This window comes from Cyprinus carpio, chromosome B22, assembly GCF_018340385.1.
Source record: "Cyprinus carpio isolate SPL01 chromosome B22, ASM1834038v1, whole genome shotgun sequence".
NCBI classification, from domain to species: Eukaryota; Metazoa; Chordata; class Actinopteri; order Cypriniformes; family Cyprinidae; genus Cyprinus; species Cyprinus carpio.
In genome coordinates this window covers 22,126,293-22,146,933 of record NC_056618.1, presented here as the reverse complement: position 1 = coordinate 22,146,933, position 20,641 = coordinate 22,126,293, and the positions used below count along the sequence as shown (strand labels likewise).

General features: G+C 38.5%; 2 protein-coding genes across 4 annotated transcripts; both read left to right on the top strand.

Moving 5' to 3' along the window:
- Positions 1–7,549: 7,549 nt before the first annotated feature.
- Positions 7,550–10,880, top strand: LOC109047784 (sphingosine 1-phosphate receptor 1). The gene is made up of 2 exons (XM_019065451.2): positions 7,550–7,707; positions 8,589–10,880. The coding sequence occupies exon 2, from the start codon at positions 8,789–8,791 to the stop codon at positions 9,875–9,877; it is 1,089 nt and encodes a 362-aa protein (XP_018920996.1). The 5' UTR covers positions 7,550–7,707; positions 8,589–8,788; the 3' UTR covers positions 9,878–10,880.
- Positions 10,881–12,582: 1,702 nt separating this feature from the next.
- Positions 12,583–20,450, top strand: LOC109047773 (zinc finger and BTB domain-containing protein 37-like). Of its 3 annotated transcripts, none has more exons than XM_042749485.1 (4): positions 12,583–13,112; positions 15,000–15,973; positions 16,429–16,528; positions 17,944–20,450. In XM_042749485.1, exons 2-4 carry the CDS (start codon positions 15,030–15,032, stop codon positions 18,463–18,465), a joined length of 1,566 nt encoding a protein of 521 aa, XP_042605419.1. In that variant the 5' UTR covers positions 12,583–13,112; positions 15,000–15,029; the 3' UTR covers positions 18,466–20,450. The 3 variants fall into 3 exon arrangements, with proteins under 3 accessions (XP_042605419.1, XP_018920984.2, XP_042605420.1); XM_019065439.2 differs by having other exon boundaries at positions 14,997–15,973; XM_042749486.1 differs by lacking the exon at positions 12,583–13,112 and having other exon boundaries at positions 13,167–15,973.
- The last annotated feature ends 191 nt before the right edge of the window (positions 20,451–20,641 follow it).

Genomic DNA, 20,641 nt, shown 5'->3' with positions numbered 1-20,641 from the left:
GGAACATGTATCCTTTAATGTGCAACACTCAAGAATTCAGTCTCATAGGGTTATAATGGAAACACTGTTGCGTTTTAGCATGCAAATGGACTTGAAGATGCAGGCTTGTTTTGACCTATGCTTCAGTGTAATATTGGATTAGGGTAAGAGGAGAGTGCTAGCTGTAAGAAGCACGTCTGTGACTAAAGAAAGCTTTAGCGTCTCGGCAGGGAGGCTTAGGTCATTATCTGAGCAGACAATCTGCAGGAGGAAATTAGATAATTGGTTGAGAACTGGGTGTTTGTAAGTTTTAAAATAACAAGATTTCGGCTCTTTTTGGCTTTCAGTTGTTAAGAGGCTGTTATAGAACAATTTTTATCATTTGTGTATGTGTATATAATATATATATATATATATATATATATATATATAAAACCCTGGTTCAAATGGTGGCATTGACGTCGGTCAGCATCCCGTCCAGTTACATTTCCTCAACTTCCTTCCAGCAGCGCGGCGCTGATAAACTCTCAGTGAGTCAGCCTGAAGATGTTGTGTTTATCCTCCTTGGAAGTTTGGCGGAATATCGATCGGAGCCTTGCATGAGGTAGTTGTGACAGATATGTTTAAGAAATGAGTCATTGGAAAGGGAAAGAGTGAGAAAAGATGGTGACAATAACATGGGACCTCTTGAGACTGACTGTGAACAAGTGTATATATTGTGAGTGTGTGTGTGTGTGTTTTGTGGCAGGCTTTGCCATTGTCACCAGGATGAAATTTCAGAAAATTGGAAATTACTGTTAAACTTCAGTACCTCGAATACCACAAAATGGAGAGCAAAGCTATGCTTTTACTTATCTAAGCAATTGGATTTACAATTTTTGCATGTTGTGGCAATTTTCCATTTCAATGAAGGTATGAGACGAAAGTCTTTTGAAGATTTATTTTCTTGCAAGAAAAGGTCAACAGTCATTCAAGTTTGCTGCAGAGTGCGACAAAAGGAAAACACATCGACTCAGCATTTATACTCCAGTCAAATCAGGATGCTTCTATTTCATCCAATCATAATGCATATCCAACAAATGTGTTCATTTAGGGCAGGTGTGTCAAACTCAATTCCTGGAGGGCCGGAGCCCTGCAGAGTTTTGTTCCAACCCTGCTCCAACGCACATACCATGTAGCTTCCAAATAACCTTCATTAAGACTTGATTAGTTGAATCAGGTGTGTTTAATTAGGGGTGAATCTAAACTCTGCAGGGCTCTGGCCCTCCACACTGTAAAAAATATTGTGCCCGTTTTAATCATTAAAATTGAGGCAACTATTTGCATCAACTTTTTAAGTATTTTCAGCTCGATTTTTTCAATTTACAAACTATAGTTTTAAGTTCATCAAACATAAACCTTGTTGTTTTTAAAGTAATATTTACCAATTTATCTTTATTAGCCACATTTTGTATTTTAAAAATGTATTCAGTCTGTATTTAAATTTTTCAACATTTTTCTACAATAGTGTAATGCAACAGTAAACAGGCGTCTCAAAACAAAACATTTATTCACTTTAAATTGTTACAACAGTGCAACAATACAAATTACAGAGTATCATTAACACTACTGATAACACTTTAGTTTAGAGCATCTCGATGCTTGTCGACAAAGTTTCTCTCACCCTTTGCAAAAAAAAGTCATAATTTAACTTCTTCGTCCACACATCTGGCTGTGCAGTGAATAGATGTCTATAGGTGTTTAGCTTTGTCTTGCTCAGTGAACCTCAACAGAAACAGACGAGAAACGTCATTATTTGGGAAACATTCCTCCGCTACTCCAGCTGGGCATGTGGAACTAATTACTGTGGAGGAATTTACACAGCAAGTGAAACCGAGAACATGTGCTGTGTGTCACAACGCTTGTACGAGCTGTTCTGACGTTGTTATGAGCGTCTTCCTGTCTCAGGTTTAATGGACGAAACTCTTGGTGCCAGTGAAGCCAGCTATCACGCCTAGATGTCTTCGAGATATTGACTGGTGTTTATTAATCATTAATGACTTAACGGAAGTAAATACACAGAGATTTTACCTAGCCTGTGCGCTTTTAGTGTTTGCATTTTTACGATAGCTTTACCTGTCTGGAGCAAAAGGATGCAGGGTTTTGGGGGACATTTGGATTGTGAATAAGAGAGTAAACGGTTCCACTCTCATGGTTCGACCTGTTGCTGATCTGTCATTTGCGAAGCCGTTTAATTTCCCCATCTAGCATTTCAAACAAATGTATCTGGAATAACTGAAAGAGGAGCTATTTGTGGCGTGTTTCAGGCGGCCAGTGTGACCTCGGAAACCGAATATAGCTGTCCTGCTCTCTTTCCTTCTTACTTACAACAATATATTTCTTTATCCGTCACTTTTCCCACATTTGTCAGCTAGATCATGTCAGCCTGTGTAAACCCCTGGACGGCCTTGTTAAAACAGCAGCACGTCACGTGTGTGTGTGTGTGTGTGTGTGTTGGCTGGCTGTAGCCCGTCAATTCATTTGTTGTTTCCTGAGATCATATTCCCCAGGAATGCTTTATGAGGTCAATTTAATAGAGTTACTACAAGTTACAGCCATTTTTATCACCCATGCCTGAAGGGGCACCAGATCTTTACACATTTTTAAAGACTTTAGACTGTTCTGGATTCAGAGAAATGATCTGGGTTTAATATTCAAGATAAGCTCTATAGACAGCATCTGTACTAAAGTAGTAAATGAATGATAAGAAATAACTAGTATTAATAAATGATAAACTCTTAAATATTTAAATAATAAATGTATGTTTTCTTTACATATTTTATTATAGTTATCATTTAAAGAAATTAATACAAACATTTATTATAAAATTATTTAAAAATAAATGTATTCATTAATAATAATTTAAAATGGTAAATAATAAATGTATTGATTATAATATTATTTAGATGTTTAGTTGTTGTATTACTATTACTGCTACTAATTAATATTATTGTTAAATATTTAAATAATAATTTTATTATTTAATTTTTTATTATTTATATAATTGATTTAAACATTTATTTTATAACATATACTTGTATTTATTTATTTATAATCATGAAAATGTTTAAATGCCAAATGCATTCATTAGATTATTATTCAAATGTTTAGATTTTGTTTTTATTATCACTTAAACAAATTAAATAAATGAATTGATTTAGATATTTATTATATCATTTTATTATTTTTCCTGTTGTTTTTATTATTAAGATATTTGAATAAATATATTGAATTACTTGTTATTTAAATGTTTAATTGTTGCTGTTTTTATTTAAACAATGTAAATAATAACTGAACTGATTTAATAATTATTAATTTAATAAATTATTACTGTTATTATTATTATAAGTAATAGTAGTAGTAGTAATAATAATAATAATAATAATAATAATAATGGATTAATAATAATAAATTGATTAATCTGATACATTTATAAATAAATACTTTTTTATGGACTAACGTTGAAGAACATTTCTTTCCAAGAATATCATTATGTAATTCTATAAACTCTGCTTCTTGTATAGATAATAATAATAATAGTTTATAAAAAATGCTCAAATAACACAATTTTGTACTGATAATATGAGAAATTAATTAAATGTAAAGAAGTGAATAAAAAATATGAGCTATACACATTTTTTTTTTTTTACCCTGCTGAATCTTGTCCAATAGATATCTAATGTAAGTATGTTAATGTAAATGCATTTTTGGTTTGTTTGTTTATTTTTGCATATGGAGAGGGTTGAATGGATATTGTTTGTGGACTTGTTTTCAGCCCAGAACTCATTTTAAGGAAAGTTTTGCCTCAGTGATTCATGTGAGACGTGTGATGGAAACAGGATTTGTGATATTTTCTGCGTGGGTCAAACATCCTTTGGCTCCACCAATCATCAGTTTGGCACTAACTGTAAAGCTTTGGGATCATGAAATGTGAACTGCAGCTGTAGGGGAAATTGTTGCATACTAAGTGCCGAAGAATTCACAGATTTCATGTTGACTGACTTATGTGCGAATCGTGCACGATGCTCCGGACGCTTTCCATGGAATGTTTCTTTAATTGTCCGTTGTAATGGCTAAAAATCATCCACGTTTAGTTGGTATGGGAATGAATGGGGCGCGGAGTTGACGGGAAACACATGGCATTTTAGGTGAAAGGCTGGGAAAAGGAAAGAAACAAATGACACGATATCTCTGTGAAATGTTGTGTAACCGCAATACACACATCACGTGTCGCGTTGGTGCTCAGAAATGTTTTGAAGAACTTTCTTAGAAGACACACCGAATTCTTCTGCCCCCAATGGGACTATTGGCTTTCCTGAAGCGGTGAAACCATACCATAGGTGAAGTCAAAGAAGCACCATTAAAAATAGTGCTCCGTCTTCAACTTTGTCCTCTTCCCACCCCCCAGTCGCTCCGAAAAATATACAGCTGTAGGGTTTCTCACAGCAGCGCCTGGTGTGTGACCTTTGACCCCTTGCAACCTTGACCTCTCGATGTGATCTTTAAAGAAGCCGCTTTAACAACAACAGTAGCTCTTGAGGACGAGTCTTTAAGATTCTGTGACTAAACAAAGAACACAAACATAATATGGATTACATAATCAGATTCCTAAAATTAAGTACTTTTTTTTACATTTTAAAATACTTGTAATCAGACTACAGTTAGATCACAGCACTCAGAAACTCCAGTTTTGTGGACATTAGATATATATCGATATGGTACGAGATTATGCTATTTAAATCAATGTGATAAATGAGATCAAAAGAGTCAGAAAGGAGTCTGATTGTATTACCTAAAATCTGTTATGTAATGGGTTGCGTTACTAACTACCATTTTTGTCATGTAATTTGGAATCAGTAAGGGATTACAATTTGTAAGCTATCTACCCAGCTCTGCACATAGAAATACAATGACAACCACCTAGAACACCCTAGCAATCACTCCAAACATCCTAGTAACCACCTAATAAAACATAGCAACTACCCAGAAGACCCTAGTAATCACCTAGCAATGTCCTAGCAACCACCCAGAACTCCCTAGAAACCAAAGAGCAACCACTCATAACACCCTGGCAACCACTAACAATTAACAATCTCTTCAGAGTATATGTTTTTGGAATTCTGTGACTGAATACCGTAGCAACCACCCAATACACTCCAGCAACTGTAATACTGATACCCTAGCAACCACCCAGGACACACTAGTAGCCACCTAACAACACACAGCAACTAGCTAGAAATGCCCTATCAACTGCCTAGCAATGCCATAAACAACCCAATACACTCTAGAAACAATAAAGTAGAAATGCCTTAGCAATCACCCAAAATACCCTAGCACCCACTCAGAACAATCTAGCAATTGCCAACAAATCATTCTTGAGGACGTGTCTTTAAGATTTTGTGACTAAACACCCTAGCAACAACCTAACAACACATAGAAACACCCTAGCAACCACCAACAAATGAACAATCACTCTTGAGGACGAATCTTTAAGATCCTGTGACTGAACACCCTAGCAACAACCTGACAACACATAGAAACACCCTAGCAACCATGTAACAACACACCCTAGCAACCACCAACAAATGAACAATCACTCTTGAAGATGTGCTGATGTATTGCCTGCAAAAATGAACATGATATTACGTAGCTTGTCAGTGATCTACGGATCTGTGTAATAAATGCCGCTCCATTTGAAAGCAGGTGAAGGAGATTTACTACTAATCACAGAACTGGCTTTATTGACGAGATGAGCATGATCTATCGGATTTGTTATTAAATGCCGCCCCACTTTGAGACCATAGCAGGAGATTAACAACTAACATAGAAAAACCCTAGCAACCACCATGAAATGACAAATGATCTTGAGAACATCTTTAGGATTCTGACTGAAGACCCTAGCAACAACCTAACAACACATAGAAAAACCCTAGCAACCACCAACAAATGAACAATCACTCTTGAGAACATCTTTAGGATTCTGACTGAAGACCCTAGCAACAACCTAACAACACAGGAACAACCTAGCAACCATTCAAAATACCCTGTTAACCACCAACAAATGAACAATCAGTCGTTCTTTAAGACATGACTTTAAGCAACCACTCAGAAAACCCTAGCAACCACAAATAAAACTAGCAACCTCATATCAACACCCTAGCAACCACTCAGAACTACCTGGTAACCACCAACACTTAGACATGATGGTGGTGAGTACTTTGATAATGATAAGCACCCTTATATTATCTTCAGTCTGTTTTACCCAACTGATGGTGATCAGGCAGAGTGATCACAATTTCTTGTGTTTTACTTTTTAAGCTCAGTTTGGCCTGCCACACATCCGAGCGACTGCTAGATGGATGAACAATGACTCAAGTGTGGCTTAATACTTTTTGCGGTCACTCTTCTCAAAACATTCAAGAGGAATGTTCTAAAGATTGACATTCTCAAGATGCAGATCACTCCTAACTGAACGTATCTACTAATCCAGCTATGAAGATGTTCCTCAGAGGTGTAAATCCCTGACACATCAAAGCACTTCCCTCACAATAGTCCTTTGCTCTGGGAGGCGCAGGCCGCTGGACCTCCACTAGGGGTTTAGGGGCCACTGAGAGCAGCAGACCTGAACACACCAGGCAGCACATCTGATTAATGCTGAGCTGAAATTAGGGCAAATGGGGGGTAGATGAGCGGTCATGCTTGGCCAGCCCACCCAGTTCAGCTCATGGTGTTTGGGGTGAGTCTGTTCACAGCTGGGACATTCCCATAGGAAGAGACAAAAGAACACGGGATATGGGGTTAATCTGAATTTACCATGACGGGATTTATTTGACATAATACAAATCAGATCTACTTCTATAATGAACTATAAATAATGATATGGTTTATATTCATCCTCTATATTTATTATTCTTAATCAATAATAATAATAATAAAAAATAATAATAATAATTACATAGATATTATATATATATATATATATATATATATATATATATATATATATATATATATATTATATATATATATATATATATATACATACACACACACACACACATACATAATTATTTATATTTCACCTCTATATTTAAGAATTATTACAATATTGCTAAATTATTTTGTTATTTTTATATCACTTGTAGTTATTTATAGTAATAAATATTAATTCAATAATGATGAGATTACTATTGTTATTTGTTATTAGGCTACTAATTATATTTATTTATATTTAACATCTATGTTTAAAAATGATTAAGATGATTAAAATATAAATCGAACTGATCTTTTTATAAAACCTGAGACAATATCCAACTTTTTTTTTTTTTTTTTTTGTGTAGAGATTTATGTTTAAAAGTTATTACTTTGAGCTATTCATTATTATCACAGTGTTTGAACTGATGCCAGTCTGTTTCCAGCATGTTGTTTTGGAATGTCTTGGAGAGCTTTGGATGCTGTGGAATAATAAGAGGCTAATGAGACTGAGGGAAGGGGCAGGGCATTGAAACTGGTGGGTTGAACTGCAGAGAGGGGAGAACTGGCTGTCCGGTCTATCTCCAGTCAGAGAAAAATTACCCTACAGTCATCCACACGAGACTCCAGCGATAAACACTGCACCTTTGATATCTGGCCATTTTGCATCAATATTGCAGGATTAAACGATCAAGACGTCTAGTCTGGAATTTAAAGGTAAGAGAAACTCTTTTTGTCCACCTTTAACTTTTTGAATATCAAGCGACAGCGATCTTAACCCTCAGTAAGTCTTATTAAGTTTTACAATGAAAGTTCGTAATATCGCGAATGGCTTTTAAATATTAGCGTAACAGACCAGTTTAATAGTGAATACGACTTTTTTCGTTGCGATTGTAGCATCTCTTGTTATGTCGTACAGATTTGACAGTGTTGAAATTAGTATTCGCAAAAGGATATCGAGCATTTAAATAACAAATAGCCTATTTAAAATTTGACAAGTATTGATTAGCGCGATTCTTTATCGCTCTTGTTTCCATGTGTAGCTCTTTTTTCTGGTTTACAATTTTTTATTTTTTTTTATACAAAAAGTACATAAGTGCCATAATCTTTTACATTAGTACCATGGATAGTTTAAGTTAGATGTTTTATTTTTCCAGAAGTCTATTTGGAATGTTGTTACACGATATAGCAGTTTAATCGTCGTATTTATTTATTTATTATCTTGGTTGGGGCATCTCTTGGCATGTCTAAGTTTGACACTGATTAGATTCGAAAAATTTAAAGAAAAAGACTCAGAAATTCCAGTAGCGACATTCGAATTCGTTATATTTTAGCGTGATTATTTAAAATTATTTATCGAATGTTTTCTGTTCTGTTCGGTCTGAAACATCTTAACCAAACGTTTTCATGTATATGCTTCGCTTTGGATTAGTAAACCACTCATTCATTTTGAGATTTTAGTTTTCTAATTTTGTCACTTTTAAGTTTTCAATGAAGCTGTGTTTATATATTTAACATAATGACATAAAATTAATAATATGGTATTATACCAATAAACCGTTCTAGAGGTCTAATTTACCGTTATTTATTTCTTATAGTGTTTTCATGATGCAGTTGTGGGATTTGTGGACCACATTCATCCTCTCTAAGGATTTTTACCTGACTTGAGAAAACCTTACTTGCATGACATCATACTAAGAGGAGAACTGGATACCCAGCTTCCCAAGTCCACCAGCACCCCTCTGTGGCCTGTGGTGGGTTGCACGTTGGATTTAAATCTATCAAGCCACTGCGAACCATGGATGACCTAATCGCCAGACACTACAACTTCACTGGGAAATTTCGCAAGGTCGACAAGGACCCGGGACTCAGAGCGGACTCTGTCGTCTTCATCATCGTGTGCTGCTTCATCATCCTGGAAAATGTTCTGGTTCTCCTCACCATTTGGAGGACCAAGAAGTTCCACAAGCCCATGTACTACTTCATCGGGAACTTGGCCTTGTCAGACTTGCTGGCCGGGGTGGTGTACACTGCCAACATCTTGCTGTCTGGAGCCAACACGTATAAGTTGACCCCAATGCAGTGGTTCTTCAGGGAAGGGAGTATGTTTGTGGCTCTGGCCGCTTCAGTGTTCAGTCTCTTGGCCATTGCTATCGAGCGACACCTGACCATGCTGAAGATGAAGCTCCACAACAATGGCAAGACGTGCCGGGTCTTTATGCTCATCAGCACCGTGTGGTTCATCGCTGCCATCTTGGGCGGTTTACCAATTATGGGTTGGAACTGCATCAAGAGCATGAACAACTGCTCCACAGTTTTGCCCCTCTACCACAAGACCTACATCCTCTTCTGCACCACCGTATTTAGTGTCATCCTCATGGCCATCGTCATCTTGTATGCCCGCATCTACGCCCTGGTCCGCACACGGAGCCGTAAACTGGTCTTCCGCAAGGTCGCCAACGGCCGCTGCAGCAACAAGAGTTCAGAGAAGTCCATGGCCCTCCTGAAGACCGTCATCATCGTGTTGAGCTGCTTCATCGCGTGTTGGGCGCCGCTCTTCATCCTGCTTCTGCTCGATGTGGCCTGCCAGACCCTCACTTGCCCGATCCTCTACAAGGCCGAGTGGTTCCTGGCTCTGGCTGTACTCAACTCCGCCATGAACCCTCTGATCTACACCCTGACCAGCAACGAGATGCGCCGGGCCTTCATCAGGATGTTCAACTGCGGCGTCTGCGACCAAGCGGCGGGCAAGTTCTCCAGGCCCATCATGGGCGCCGAGTTCAGCAGGAGCAAGTCGGACAACTCCTCCCACCCCAATAAGGACGAGCCCGAATACTCGCCCAGGGAAACCATAGTGTCTTCTGGGAATATCACCTCTTCTTCTTAAAGGGACTTTTTGTGTACATCTACGTCTCGAGTGTGTGTGCAAGTGAGTGTGTTTGTTTGGCGTCTTCATTGTTTGTTATCCTTAATGGTAGAGGGAGTTCTGGGAGAAACCAGGATTTGTTGGAAGTCTTGGCTTGCATCTACATTAAAAACGTTGTCTTCTGCAATTCCTGACAGATCGCCTGAACTTTTCTGCAGCTTAGGGAAGCACTTAACCAACCATTATTGTTTTTGTTTGTTTGTTTTTTTATCCCTGTCAAATGGAAACTTGTAGACAAGCACTTTCTGGGAATTGCTCCTTGAGAACCAACATAGACATTACTGACTCGGTCTAAAATGGATTGATGTGAAACATACTAGCTTGTTATGATTGTTTATACTACATTTTTGGAATTGAATTGAAGAAATGCAGTCGAAAGGTACTTGTATTTCTTTGAGTTAACACTATTTGGTATTAGGATGTTATTTTGCCCCTGAACAAGAATGTATTTTGTAAATGTATTTGTTTTTCTTCACCTTTCAAAAAATAAACCATGTTGTAGAAGAGTGTGCATGTACATTAGCTGCCAATATTAATTTATATTGAAACAGTTCCACTAAATTTGAAACTTGGAGGGATGGAACTAAGTGTTGTGTTAATTAATTGTAAATATATTTTATTATTTTACTTTTATGGTATGCCATGTATCATAGCTCGTGCACATTGATCTATCCTGCAGGGGTAGTTTTGTCTTTGCTGTGTTGCATGGCTCAACTCTAATGAAGTTAAACTGATGGGATGAAAAGATCTGGAGAATTTAAGATTAATGTCTATGTGAATTTTCTCTTGGCATGTCACGATTCAACAGAATCAATGTACAGGCTTGTATTTATCCATCTGTTCCTCATATATACAGTCAAATCATGAGCCAGTTTTATCCCTGTTCAGTGTTGCACATTGTAACATCTAGTCCATGTGTTTTTGTTCTGTTAGTTGTTAATAAATATTGTTGAAGAAAAAGCAATCAGAGTTGTGATTTGTTTTCATTTAAAATTACATTTAAATGTTTTTCTTAGTATTAAGAATTGGTTCCAAAAGCTGGAGACCATATATACTATTCAGCAATGCAGAATCAAATTTCAGATTTAAAACTGAAAATACATTTTACATAAAATACATAAGTTCAAATGTTTTTTTTTTTTTTTTGAAGTTCAAGATGCAAAACCCATCTGCTAAAATGCTGCTGTCATTAGAGAAAAGAGAGACATACTAAAAATTCATCTTAATTTTTCATGTTAGTTATTTCAGTAATTAATTATTAAACTCAAATTGTTATGGTGATGATATGATTTGCTATTAAAAATTGTAATTAATTTGTACATTTATAAATAAGCAAAATAAGCATTTTCACAAGTGGTCTCAAACCTTGAACTCCAATGTAGCTGTAAATAGAATTATATAAATAATATGACTATATATGCAACTAAATTATAAATTCCTGAAGAGCACTAAGGACAATAAAATGCGATATAAATATAATTCTGATTTCTTTACAGCAGCAAACAATTCTCATATATATAAGTAAAGAGCGCCACCTACTGGACACCTGTTCAAATGGCATCTTCTTTAGCTTTTAAATGATAATAAACCACTCGCAAATCTTAAAAAAAAAATAGTATATGTACATATTTACACTGAAAATACAGGTTTACATTTAAATGTATGGCATCATATTACTGTTTTCTGACACATTCAGTGTCACGATATTAATTCATGATACTGCTACTGTAAGCAATTTGCTTTGTGTGTGTAATTACCCAGTGCACACTTTCCTTTATACATCCATATATATTTAAATCTAAAATCTTGATGCTGGTTTATGAATATGTTATGAATCAACTACCCATTTGCTTACAAACACACAAATAGGGAATGCAGTGCTGCATAATATCCTTTTCCTAAATTATAATTATTATCCTTTTTTTAATGATCTAGTATTATTATTATAACAGACTGTAAAAAAAAATCAACTCACTAAAACTGAAAAGTTTAATTGCAGCCTATCACTTATGATTTGATTACTGATGAAGAAATGATATTTGAAACTGATAGATAAAATCAAACGTAGAAATGACTCAAATTATTGTAACAAGTTAAATTGGTGGGAACAAAGATGTCTTTATAACTCGATGATGAAAACGTGTTTTTTTTCTTCAGTGAACCAAAGCTATTACAATATAACTATAACATGCAATAATAATAACAATAATACAATAATTTGAATACACTTAAAGCTTCATTGTGTGAATACAATGCAATGCACGGATGGTAAGGTATGAATAATGGATAATTATATCACTCTGTTAGTTAAGACACATTGCTATTTTTTTCATGGGTTCATTGGGTTCAGTTATTGATGTCATGGAATGGGCCTGCATTGCCCTGCAACAAGACTTTCTTTGACATTTATGTCATTTATTAATAAAAATGCAACGTTAATGTTTTTTAACGGCTTACAGTATTTCAGTAATCTTTATATATTTCCTCACACATACAATAGAGGAAGAAACTGTCACCAAAAAAATGCAACCAAACTCTTTACCCACTTTCACAGCGATGGTAAAGCAAAGCATCATGGGAGCTTGAGTCCCTTTCGCGGAATGTCTCCATTTTTGGTTGCTATGGCTGTGGGGTGACAGAACTACATTTCCCAGAGTGCCGTTTTCTGTACATTGGCTCATGTTATACATGGGGGAATATGAGAGCGGCGGAGGAACCGAAAGCGACAGCAGAATCCCTGGCGATAAGTATTACGATAAATAGTGGTCGTAAAATGGGGGAAATGCAATGCCAAATAACTCAGAACAGGCTGTCGTAAAAGGAAAATCGTATTTTGTTGTTCTGTTGTTTTTATATCTATAAATTTGGCGTGGACTGGGGTAAGGCACCTCCCTGCCTGCGCTGCGCCGGGGTGTGTGCGTGTTTTTCGGCTAGGCTTCATCGCATCACCGCGCTGCAGTGTGTTACTGGACCCGAGCTGAGGTGCCACGCCGCCGGCTACAGCTGCCCTGCGCCCTCGGCCGATACTATGTCAAAAACAGAGAGAGACAAAGTAACACTGCGAATCAATCCTACTGACCTATGCAATGAAATAATCTCAACTTTGCTCTCTAACAGCCGTGGTTTGTAGCCATAAAGAAGTGCAAGTGTGCCGAGAAAAATATAGTGGAGCGATTTTTGTGCCTGTTATTAAAAGGTGAGGTAAACAATTTGCATCAAACTACAAATCTAACTTTCTTAAAGAAAAGTGGGTCATACTTTACATTACATTGTCATTGTTGCAATGCTACTATGTAATTACGTAACTTAATGTTATTTTGAATGTTAATAATAAAACATATTGAAATTGCTTGTAACTGCACAAGCTTGTAATTAAACAGGTTGTTGTAATTGCTGTTGTTATAACCTATTAATTTGGCTATCCATCATAGCTTTTCAACATGTTACATTGTAATGTAAAGTGTTACAAAAAAACAGTCAATTCTTATAGATAAAGTGTGTGATTATTTGCAAATGAATGGTTATGTTTAAATTGCTCAGTCACATCATGCAAAGTGGACTTCAGGAAATTTGGCCACTTTAAAAGGTGCTGTATGTAAGTTTTTGACTTTACTAAAGCATAAAAATACCATAATATGTTTGCAGATATTTAAGAAACATGCTATGTTAACATATTTGTTTATCTGAAAAGCAATGCTACAGTCAGTTATTCTGCTTTGAAAATGTGTGTTCTGGGCCGGAATGTCGGTCTCTGTTTTGGTTTGTGAAACCCGCCCACTGCCAGTTTACCCAATTGTATTTCAGCGGGTTGCCAGTTGTTGGGAAACAGCGCTCGTTACCGTTGGTGTCGTCAATCTGGCAACCTGCCTGTGCATCAAGTCTGAGGAGGAGGTGCCTGGTGTAAAAAACCCTCTCCAATATTTTTAATTTGGACTCCAATACCAAGTTCATCCACTCGGTGTCAATCCTACATACAGCACCTTTAAGTAATTAAAGCTGCAGTCGTAAGTTTTGCCTCTTTGTAGCCTGGAAACCTGCAATTGCAGCTGTGTGCGGAATTATCTTCCTTGCCAGGGTTGTGTTCCGGCGCACTCAAATTAGAAAACATTATTATAAGCTAACCATTGTGAAACAGGCTAAAGTAAGGCAATAGTTTTTAACACTGTCTGGTTATGTTCTTGTTCAAATATTGATTTTGGATCATTTTTAACCAAAAAAAGTTACGGACTGCAGCTTTAAGTGTTTGCACTGCAAACTGCTTCGGGAACAAGTGTACATTGACATATGACTTCACAGGAAGTTGAATAAGGGAATTTACCCACAAGCCATTTTCTACCACCTTGAATATGTGCACTTCCCTACTATATCACATGTCTAATGAACACTGTGGCCAAATATGCAGTAATAATCAAACGGTAGGCGAAAAATACCCAAATTGACGGATTGCATCTGCTGACATTGTGAGGTGTACAGCCAGGAAACTTTTCTGTCCCATAAGACCTATTAAGCTGAGGAGCTGTCAGATTCAGAAAAGCTGACAAATAAAAATAAAAATGATGAGTCAGGTGGCTCTTTCCACATGTAAACGCTTTAGATACCAAAAATATTGGTCCCACTAGTCAATTATTTATCAAATAAAGTACATACTTTATTTAGGATGGGATTTTGGACACAGAAAAAGTTTGACTAAAAGAAATGTGATTTTTGTTTTTTATTCAGAGTAATGGGAAAAAAGTGCCTTTTATGCTGTTTTTGAGCATGTAAAGAGAGATGTAATTACCGAGTAGACCAAGTAGAGACCATGTGAATCAGAATGCAGCTAAATAATGTTTTTTAAAACAGGTTTTAGAAAACTCCCCTGTCAGCCATTGGTTGGCTGAACAGATAGTCCCACCCTGAAGTCACACCACAAAGTGACAGTGTTTACACTTTCTGTGGGAATCTACAGATTGGTTTACTTATTGTTGTCTGTGTGTTTAAAGTTGGGATAGGAGGAAGTATTTGGGTTTTTAAAAATATATTTGCTGACATGCTCAGAAAGTCCCACTGTAACAGTCCTAAACTTCTCGTTTTTTGTCAGCAGCCTTGAAAAGCAGCGCAATAGGCAGCCCGCATGGAACGAGCAGGAAGCATCCAACTTGATATTCCGGACTTCAGCAACTCCGTCCTGTCGCATCTGAACCAGTTGCGAATACAGGGCCGTCTATGTGACATCGTGGTCAATGTTCAGGGCCACAGTTTTCGTGCCCACAAGGTGGTCCTCGCCGCCAGCTCCCCCTACTTCAGGGACCACATGTCACTGAGCGAGATGAGCACCGTCTCCATATCAGTGATCCGCAACCCAACCGTGTTCGAGCAGCTCCTTTCATTTTGCTACACGGGACGCTTGTGCTTGCAGCTTGCCGATATCATCAGCTACCTGACGGCTGCCAGCTTCCTTCAGATGCAGCACATTATTGACCGTTGCACCCAGATTTTAGAGGGAATCCACTTTAAAATCAGTTTGTCAGATGTGGAAGAGGAGCTTGGGAACGGGGCCCACAGGACCGCCAACCAAACCATTGAGTCAGGAAGAGGTGGGACCGGGCTAGGTGGGTCCCGCTCCCTAAGTCCCAGACATACCAGTTCCCGATTGATTGGCAACACTGGGGTGATCAACATCCGTGATGTGAGGGAAGTCAGAGAGATCAGTCCCCCTGGGGAGTCCATGAGCCCCCAGATAGTGGAGCACAGTGGCATTGGTTCGGAGGAGGTGGGAACTGGGAAAGAGCCCATTCTCCGTATTAACCGAGCCGGGCAGTGGTATGTCGAGACGGGGACTGAGGTGGAGAGAGGTGGAGAGGAGAACGTGCAGATGGTGGATGGGTTTCGGATTAAGACGGAAAGGATGGATGAGTGGATGGGGGCAGAGACCCAGGCGTCGGCGGAGGAGGGCAGTGGGGCCGAGGAGGGGCCGACGGTGATGATTGACACCTCAGGACGTAGCACACTGGTGCAGGAAGGAGGAAGAGGGGGGAAAAGCTCCCAGCCATCCAGCAGCTTCAGTGAAACAGAGAGGTGTGTAAAATCTTTCTGAAGTTCACATTCACTGTTAAAATTAAAGCAAAATCTTAGTCCTATTGCACATGATTCTTCAGTTCATTGTGATGAAATTGTTTTAATGGTCTTTTATTGAAATGTAATGCCTTTCTCCACTTCAGAATGTCACCAAGACTTCTAACTTTTCAACCCCTGCCCTTTAACCATTTACATTATCCAGTCAGTACAGGATGATACTATATACGCCACATTCACACAGCAGCATAATACCGTTGTCAGTCTTGTATTTTACCATTCTACTCTGAATTGGATGTATATTGGATGTAATTGCAAATGTCCTTTCATGTCAATTATGAGGATTGGAAAATCCAGGTGTGATACTTTAAAATGTGCCTCATTTTCCCCAGTAACCCATTTCATTCTGCCAGCAAGTTTCCTGTAAATGATGGAACCCATACTGTGTTTTCTTTCAGGTTTAGTCCAACAGGAAGTGTGGTTGTGATGGGTGATCGCAAGAGAGCCAAGAGTGAGTCTCCAGGAAGAGTTGACGATCAGAGACACCCCACCTCACAGGTAGGGCAACCTTAAAACTGGATCAAGACTCGGCCCTTTACACTTAGAAACCTTGTTTTTACTTTTTATGATCTCTGAACACAGTTGAAGTAGTTTTAAATAGTGCTGTGTTTGATACATCGATACAACCATGTATCGAGATTTGACAGCTGGCCCTGTATTGATATTGTGGCACGTGTGCAGCAGTGGACCGCACTTAATTTGATTACGAGAACAACGTTCAAAATGGAGTTGAAAAGTGCGAGGTTTCTAAAAAATATATTAAAAGAGCATAATATAGGCTACAACAAGGTTTAATCTGGCCGCAGAAGAACAAAACTGGGTTGCCTGATATAAAGAGACGTAATCCCCGAAAAAGAGCTTCCCACTTGCACAGTGAGGAAATATCTGCTAAGCGTGTTACTCATCTTTATCAACCTGGCAACCATGTGCATGCGTTCTCTCTCCACTGTGGATAAACACTTGCTTTCTGAAAACACAGGTAAGCTTGCAGTTTAGCAGTCTTCACTTCAATATTCTATTCTCAGAAAAGTGTAATTCATCAAGTGTCACCGAGACACTTGAGAGATTTATGAGAGGAAGAGAGAGGCTGTGTATGTATGAATTACCACCGTTTGCCGCGTTTCTCTGTTAACAGTGAAGCTGTGGCTTTAATTCCTTTAGATACAATGATGTTACCAATTCCTTGTTGAGAAAGATAATGTAGCTCAAGAGCGATTAAGCTATTTAATTAATAAAATTGCGGGGAAGCGTTAAAACGGTTTGTTCCTGAATGTCTGAGTGCGGCCGCTGCGTGATCTGTGTGAGCGACTGAGCGTGTGTGTGCGTGAGATACAGTAAAGACAGTGCGTTAGTTTAGAACTCTTCTAATTTTTATAATTTTTTTTAAACGTAGAGAGTGTGTTAATTTGTGCAATGATAACCTACCAGCAATGTAAACATGATTTAAAAAAATATATTAGAATCACAATATAAATTTATTAGAACAAGTACATTATTATTTATGGGCTTAAAAACAAGATGCAAACAATCAGAATATCGCTCCTGGTGGGGAGTGCCCAATGTAAACATGAAACATATGCCATTACCTATATTGTACTGTGGTACAGTTATGGTACAGTTACTGCCTGCGCTGCCAATAGTTAGAAATGGCCATGTAGTATGCAGTGTTTAATAAACAGCTGTTTTACTAAAATCTGCTGAGGTGAACGTATCATATCGTGACTTTGCTGGTGATATACAGCCCTTGTTTCAAAGCAATATCAGCATACCTTACCGAGCAAATAAGCTTTAAATTGCCAGCAGTTGCATAATACTCAGAACAGGTGGTGTGCCTAACTTAGAGTGCATTTCCATTTGGAAAAGGGGTGGGAATCATGAAAACAAACCATAACCTCTCACCTTTCCCTTATTAGGGAGAGGAACAAGCCGTGTTTGACATGGGGGGATACGAGGAGTACCTACGAGAACAGGTTGGTGACCGATGGTTCCGCTACAACCCCCGTCTCACCTGCATTTACTGCTGCAAGTCCTTCAACCAGAAGGGCAGCCTAGATCGCCACATGCGCCTGCACATGGGCATTACCCCCTTCGTTTGCCGAATCTGTGGGAAAAAGTACACCCGCAAGGACCAACTCGAGTACCACATCCGTAAGCACACAGGAAACAAGCCCTTCCATTGCCACGTCTGCGGCAAGAGCTTCCCGTTCCAGGCAATCCTCAACCAGCACTTCCGCAAGAACCATCCAGGCTGCGCCCCACAGGAGGTGTCCCACAGTGCCTCACCCGAGACCACTACGGTCACCTCCCGTGGAGGGCAAAACGAAGAAGAGTCGCCCTCCCAGGAGGATGCCGAGGGAAATGGTGGAGGGGGAGGTGCCGGCTCGTCCTTCGGAGAAGGGGTCCAACCTTCGGTATCCACCACTGGGCCCGACTGAAAGGCTTTGAAGGAAAACGTAACAAGTTTAGGGAGACACAGGACAGCGGGGTCCAGCAGGACCTTCTTTTGAGAGTTCCCTCTGTCCTTTGTCTCCCACCATCCACACTGAAATTGCAAGTTGGAAGGAGTTGAGTGAGCAGGAGTTTCTCTCAGCTGCTGTCAACGAGGAACGGATAAAATAAGGGACAGTCTTCTGCGTCCTACTTGGACGGAGAACCTCTATTTTTTCCAGTGAGAACAAAGATGCAAGGAACAATTTGCTAGGAATAGTATTCTCTAGGGATTTATAAATGGTATTTCCGCTTTAAACCGCATCTACCTTCACCATACAAACTGAACAGGACATCAATATATGAAGACAAGCCACACTCCAACAACCTCACACACCACTGGATGCAGTGATTTTTGTTTTCTTTTTTTTTTTTGTCTTTAGTCTTTCCTGTCTTTTATATGTTACATTTTTTTATATTTTTGTACTACTACAGATCTTTCAGGATAAACTAAAAGAGAAGCTCTAGCTATGATTTGGTCAAACTGCATCGAAATTGCCAAACTTCTCTGTGCCAGAAGATGTGTTATAAAATAAGAGGACATCGTAGTCCTTAGCTACTTTGCCTTGAGACAATCTTAATAAATTAACCTGGGGCTAGACTTTGCACTCCCCAGCCATGGCAAGCTTAGGAAAACGGGTTCAGTTTTTTATTAGGGACCCTCAGGTCTGACCTAACATCAGATTCTTGATTTATTTTTTGTTTTGTGTTAAGTGCTGATCCGGCCTGCCATAGAACTGAAACACATTGCTCACAATTAGCCTCAACGCAAGGAAATTGTAGTTATAGAACTTCGGGTTTGTAACAAGAAACAGTCACGTCATATTATTTTACTTTTAATGTTGGTGGAAATACTGTGATATAGGCACGCTGGTGAAAAGACGAAGGTAGACTATAGCAGTGACATATGTATTTATATCACATTTAATTCCCGTTAAGGCCTTCATACATCTCCGAACTCAACAACTCAGCTGCTGAATGTTGGCGATACAGTGATATAAAATACAGGAAATCCTTCAACCTCAGATAAGCTACAATAGACCGCTCAGTTACCTCTCTCTCACATCACTACGCAATACCGATCTGTCGCACGCAGATGCGTGGATGCACTCAGCCGAATTTTATGTTCAGTGTTTATTTCTTTTCATACGTTTTAAGTCGCTCATTGAGATTCTGAAGTCTCACCAAATTGTTTTACTGGTCTGGCGACATTTTGTTTGTAAGAATGTGTTTGAGCAGGGGGAAAGGTGTCCCTCAAGAGGACATAACCTTCTTCCTTTTTTGTGTAAGGCAGAGACGAACCAAAACACGGACCTGGTCGTCGATGCTGTTTAGGAGAACAGAAACCGTATGTTTGTGATGACTGGGAAATGCCGAAATGCCACGGAATGACTTTGAGTGTAAGATTTCCCTTCATCCGATGGAAGGCACTTTAACCTTGGGGTCAAGTGCCTTTACACTTGGCTTATGAACAGATGTTTCCAGCTGGTGCTATGACGCGAATTTACTGAAGCTTTCAGTAACCAAAGGAACTGAAATTTATTGTGGAAGATCTTAAACCCTTAAGATTTCGAAGAGCGAAGAGGGAAAAAAGAGATTACATCAGGCACTTAAAGAATGGGTGGGGGTGTTTTTGTTTTGTTTTGTTTTTAGAATAATAGTATATCTATAAACATGTGTCACTTATGCATATTTAGACAAATTTATACTTGTAATAACTATTCAGAGACAGTTTCTAGAACGATCTACAAAAAGCAAAGGCGTTTTAAGCTAAAGTAAAGCTGTTATCATTTTTATAAGGCTGTGAATCACACTTGGTTGTGACTGATTGTTTTAGGGTTGATGCATATAAAAATCAGCTACTGATGTTTCCAATAGGGATTTTGTGCACCTCACTTCATATAAACGCAGGTTAGAACTTGCTTTTCCCATCTGAACACAGGTCAGCAGGTAAACACTTCTTATAAATATCAGGAACTCACTGTTTACTTTTTGTGTTTACCTACTTCGGTTTGTACCAAGCAGATTTTCTTACTTGGAATTCTAGCTCTGGGTAACTTGGGTCGACATATTTCACAAGCGCAGCAAAAAAAAAAAAAAAAAATAGACATACATATGAACGTT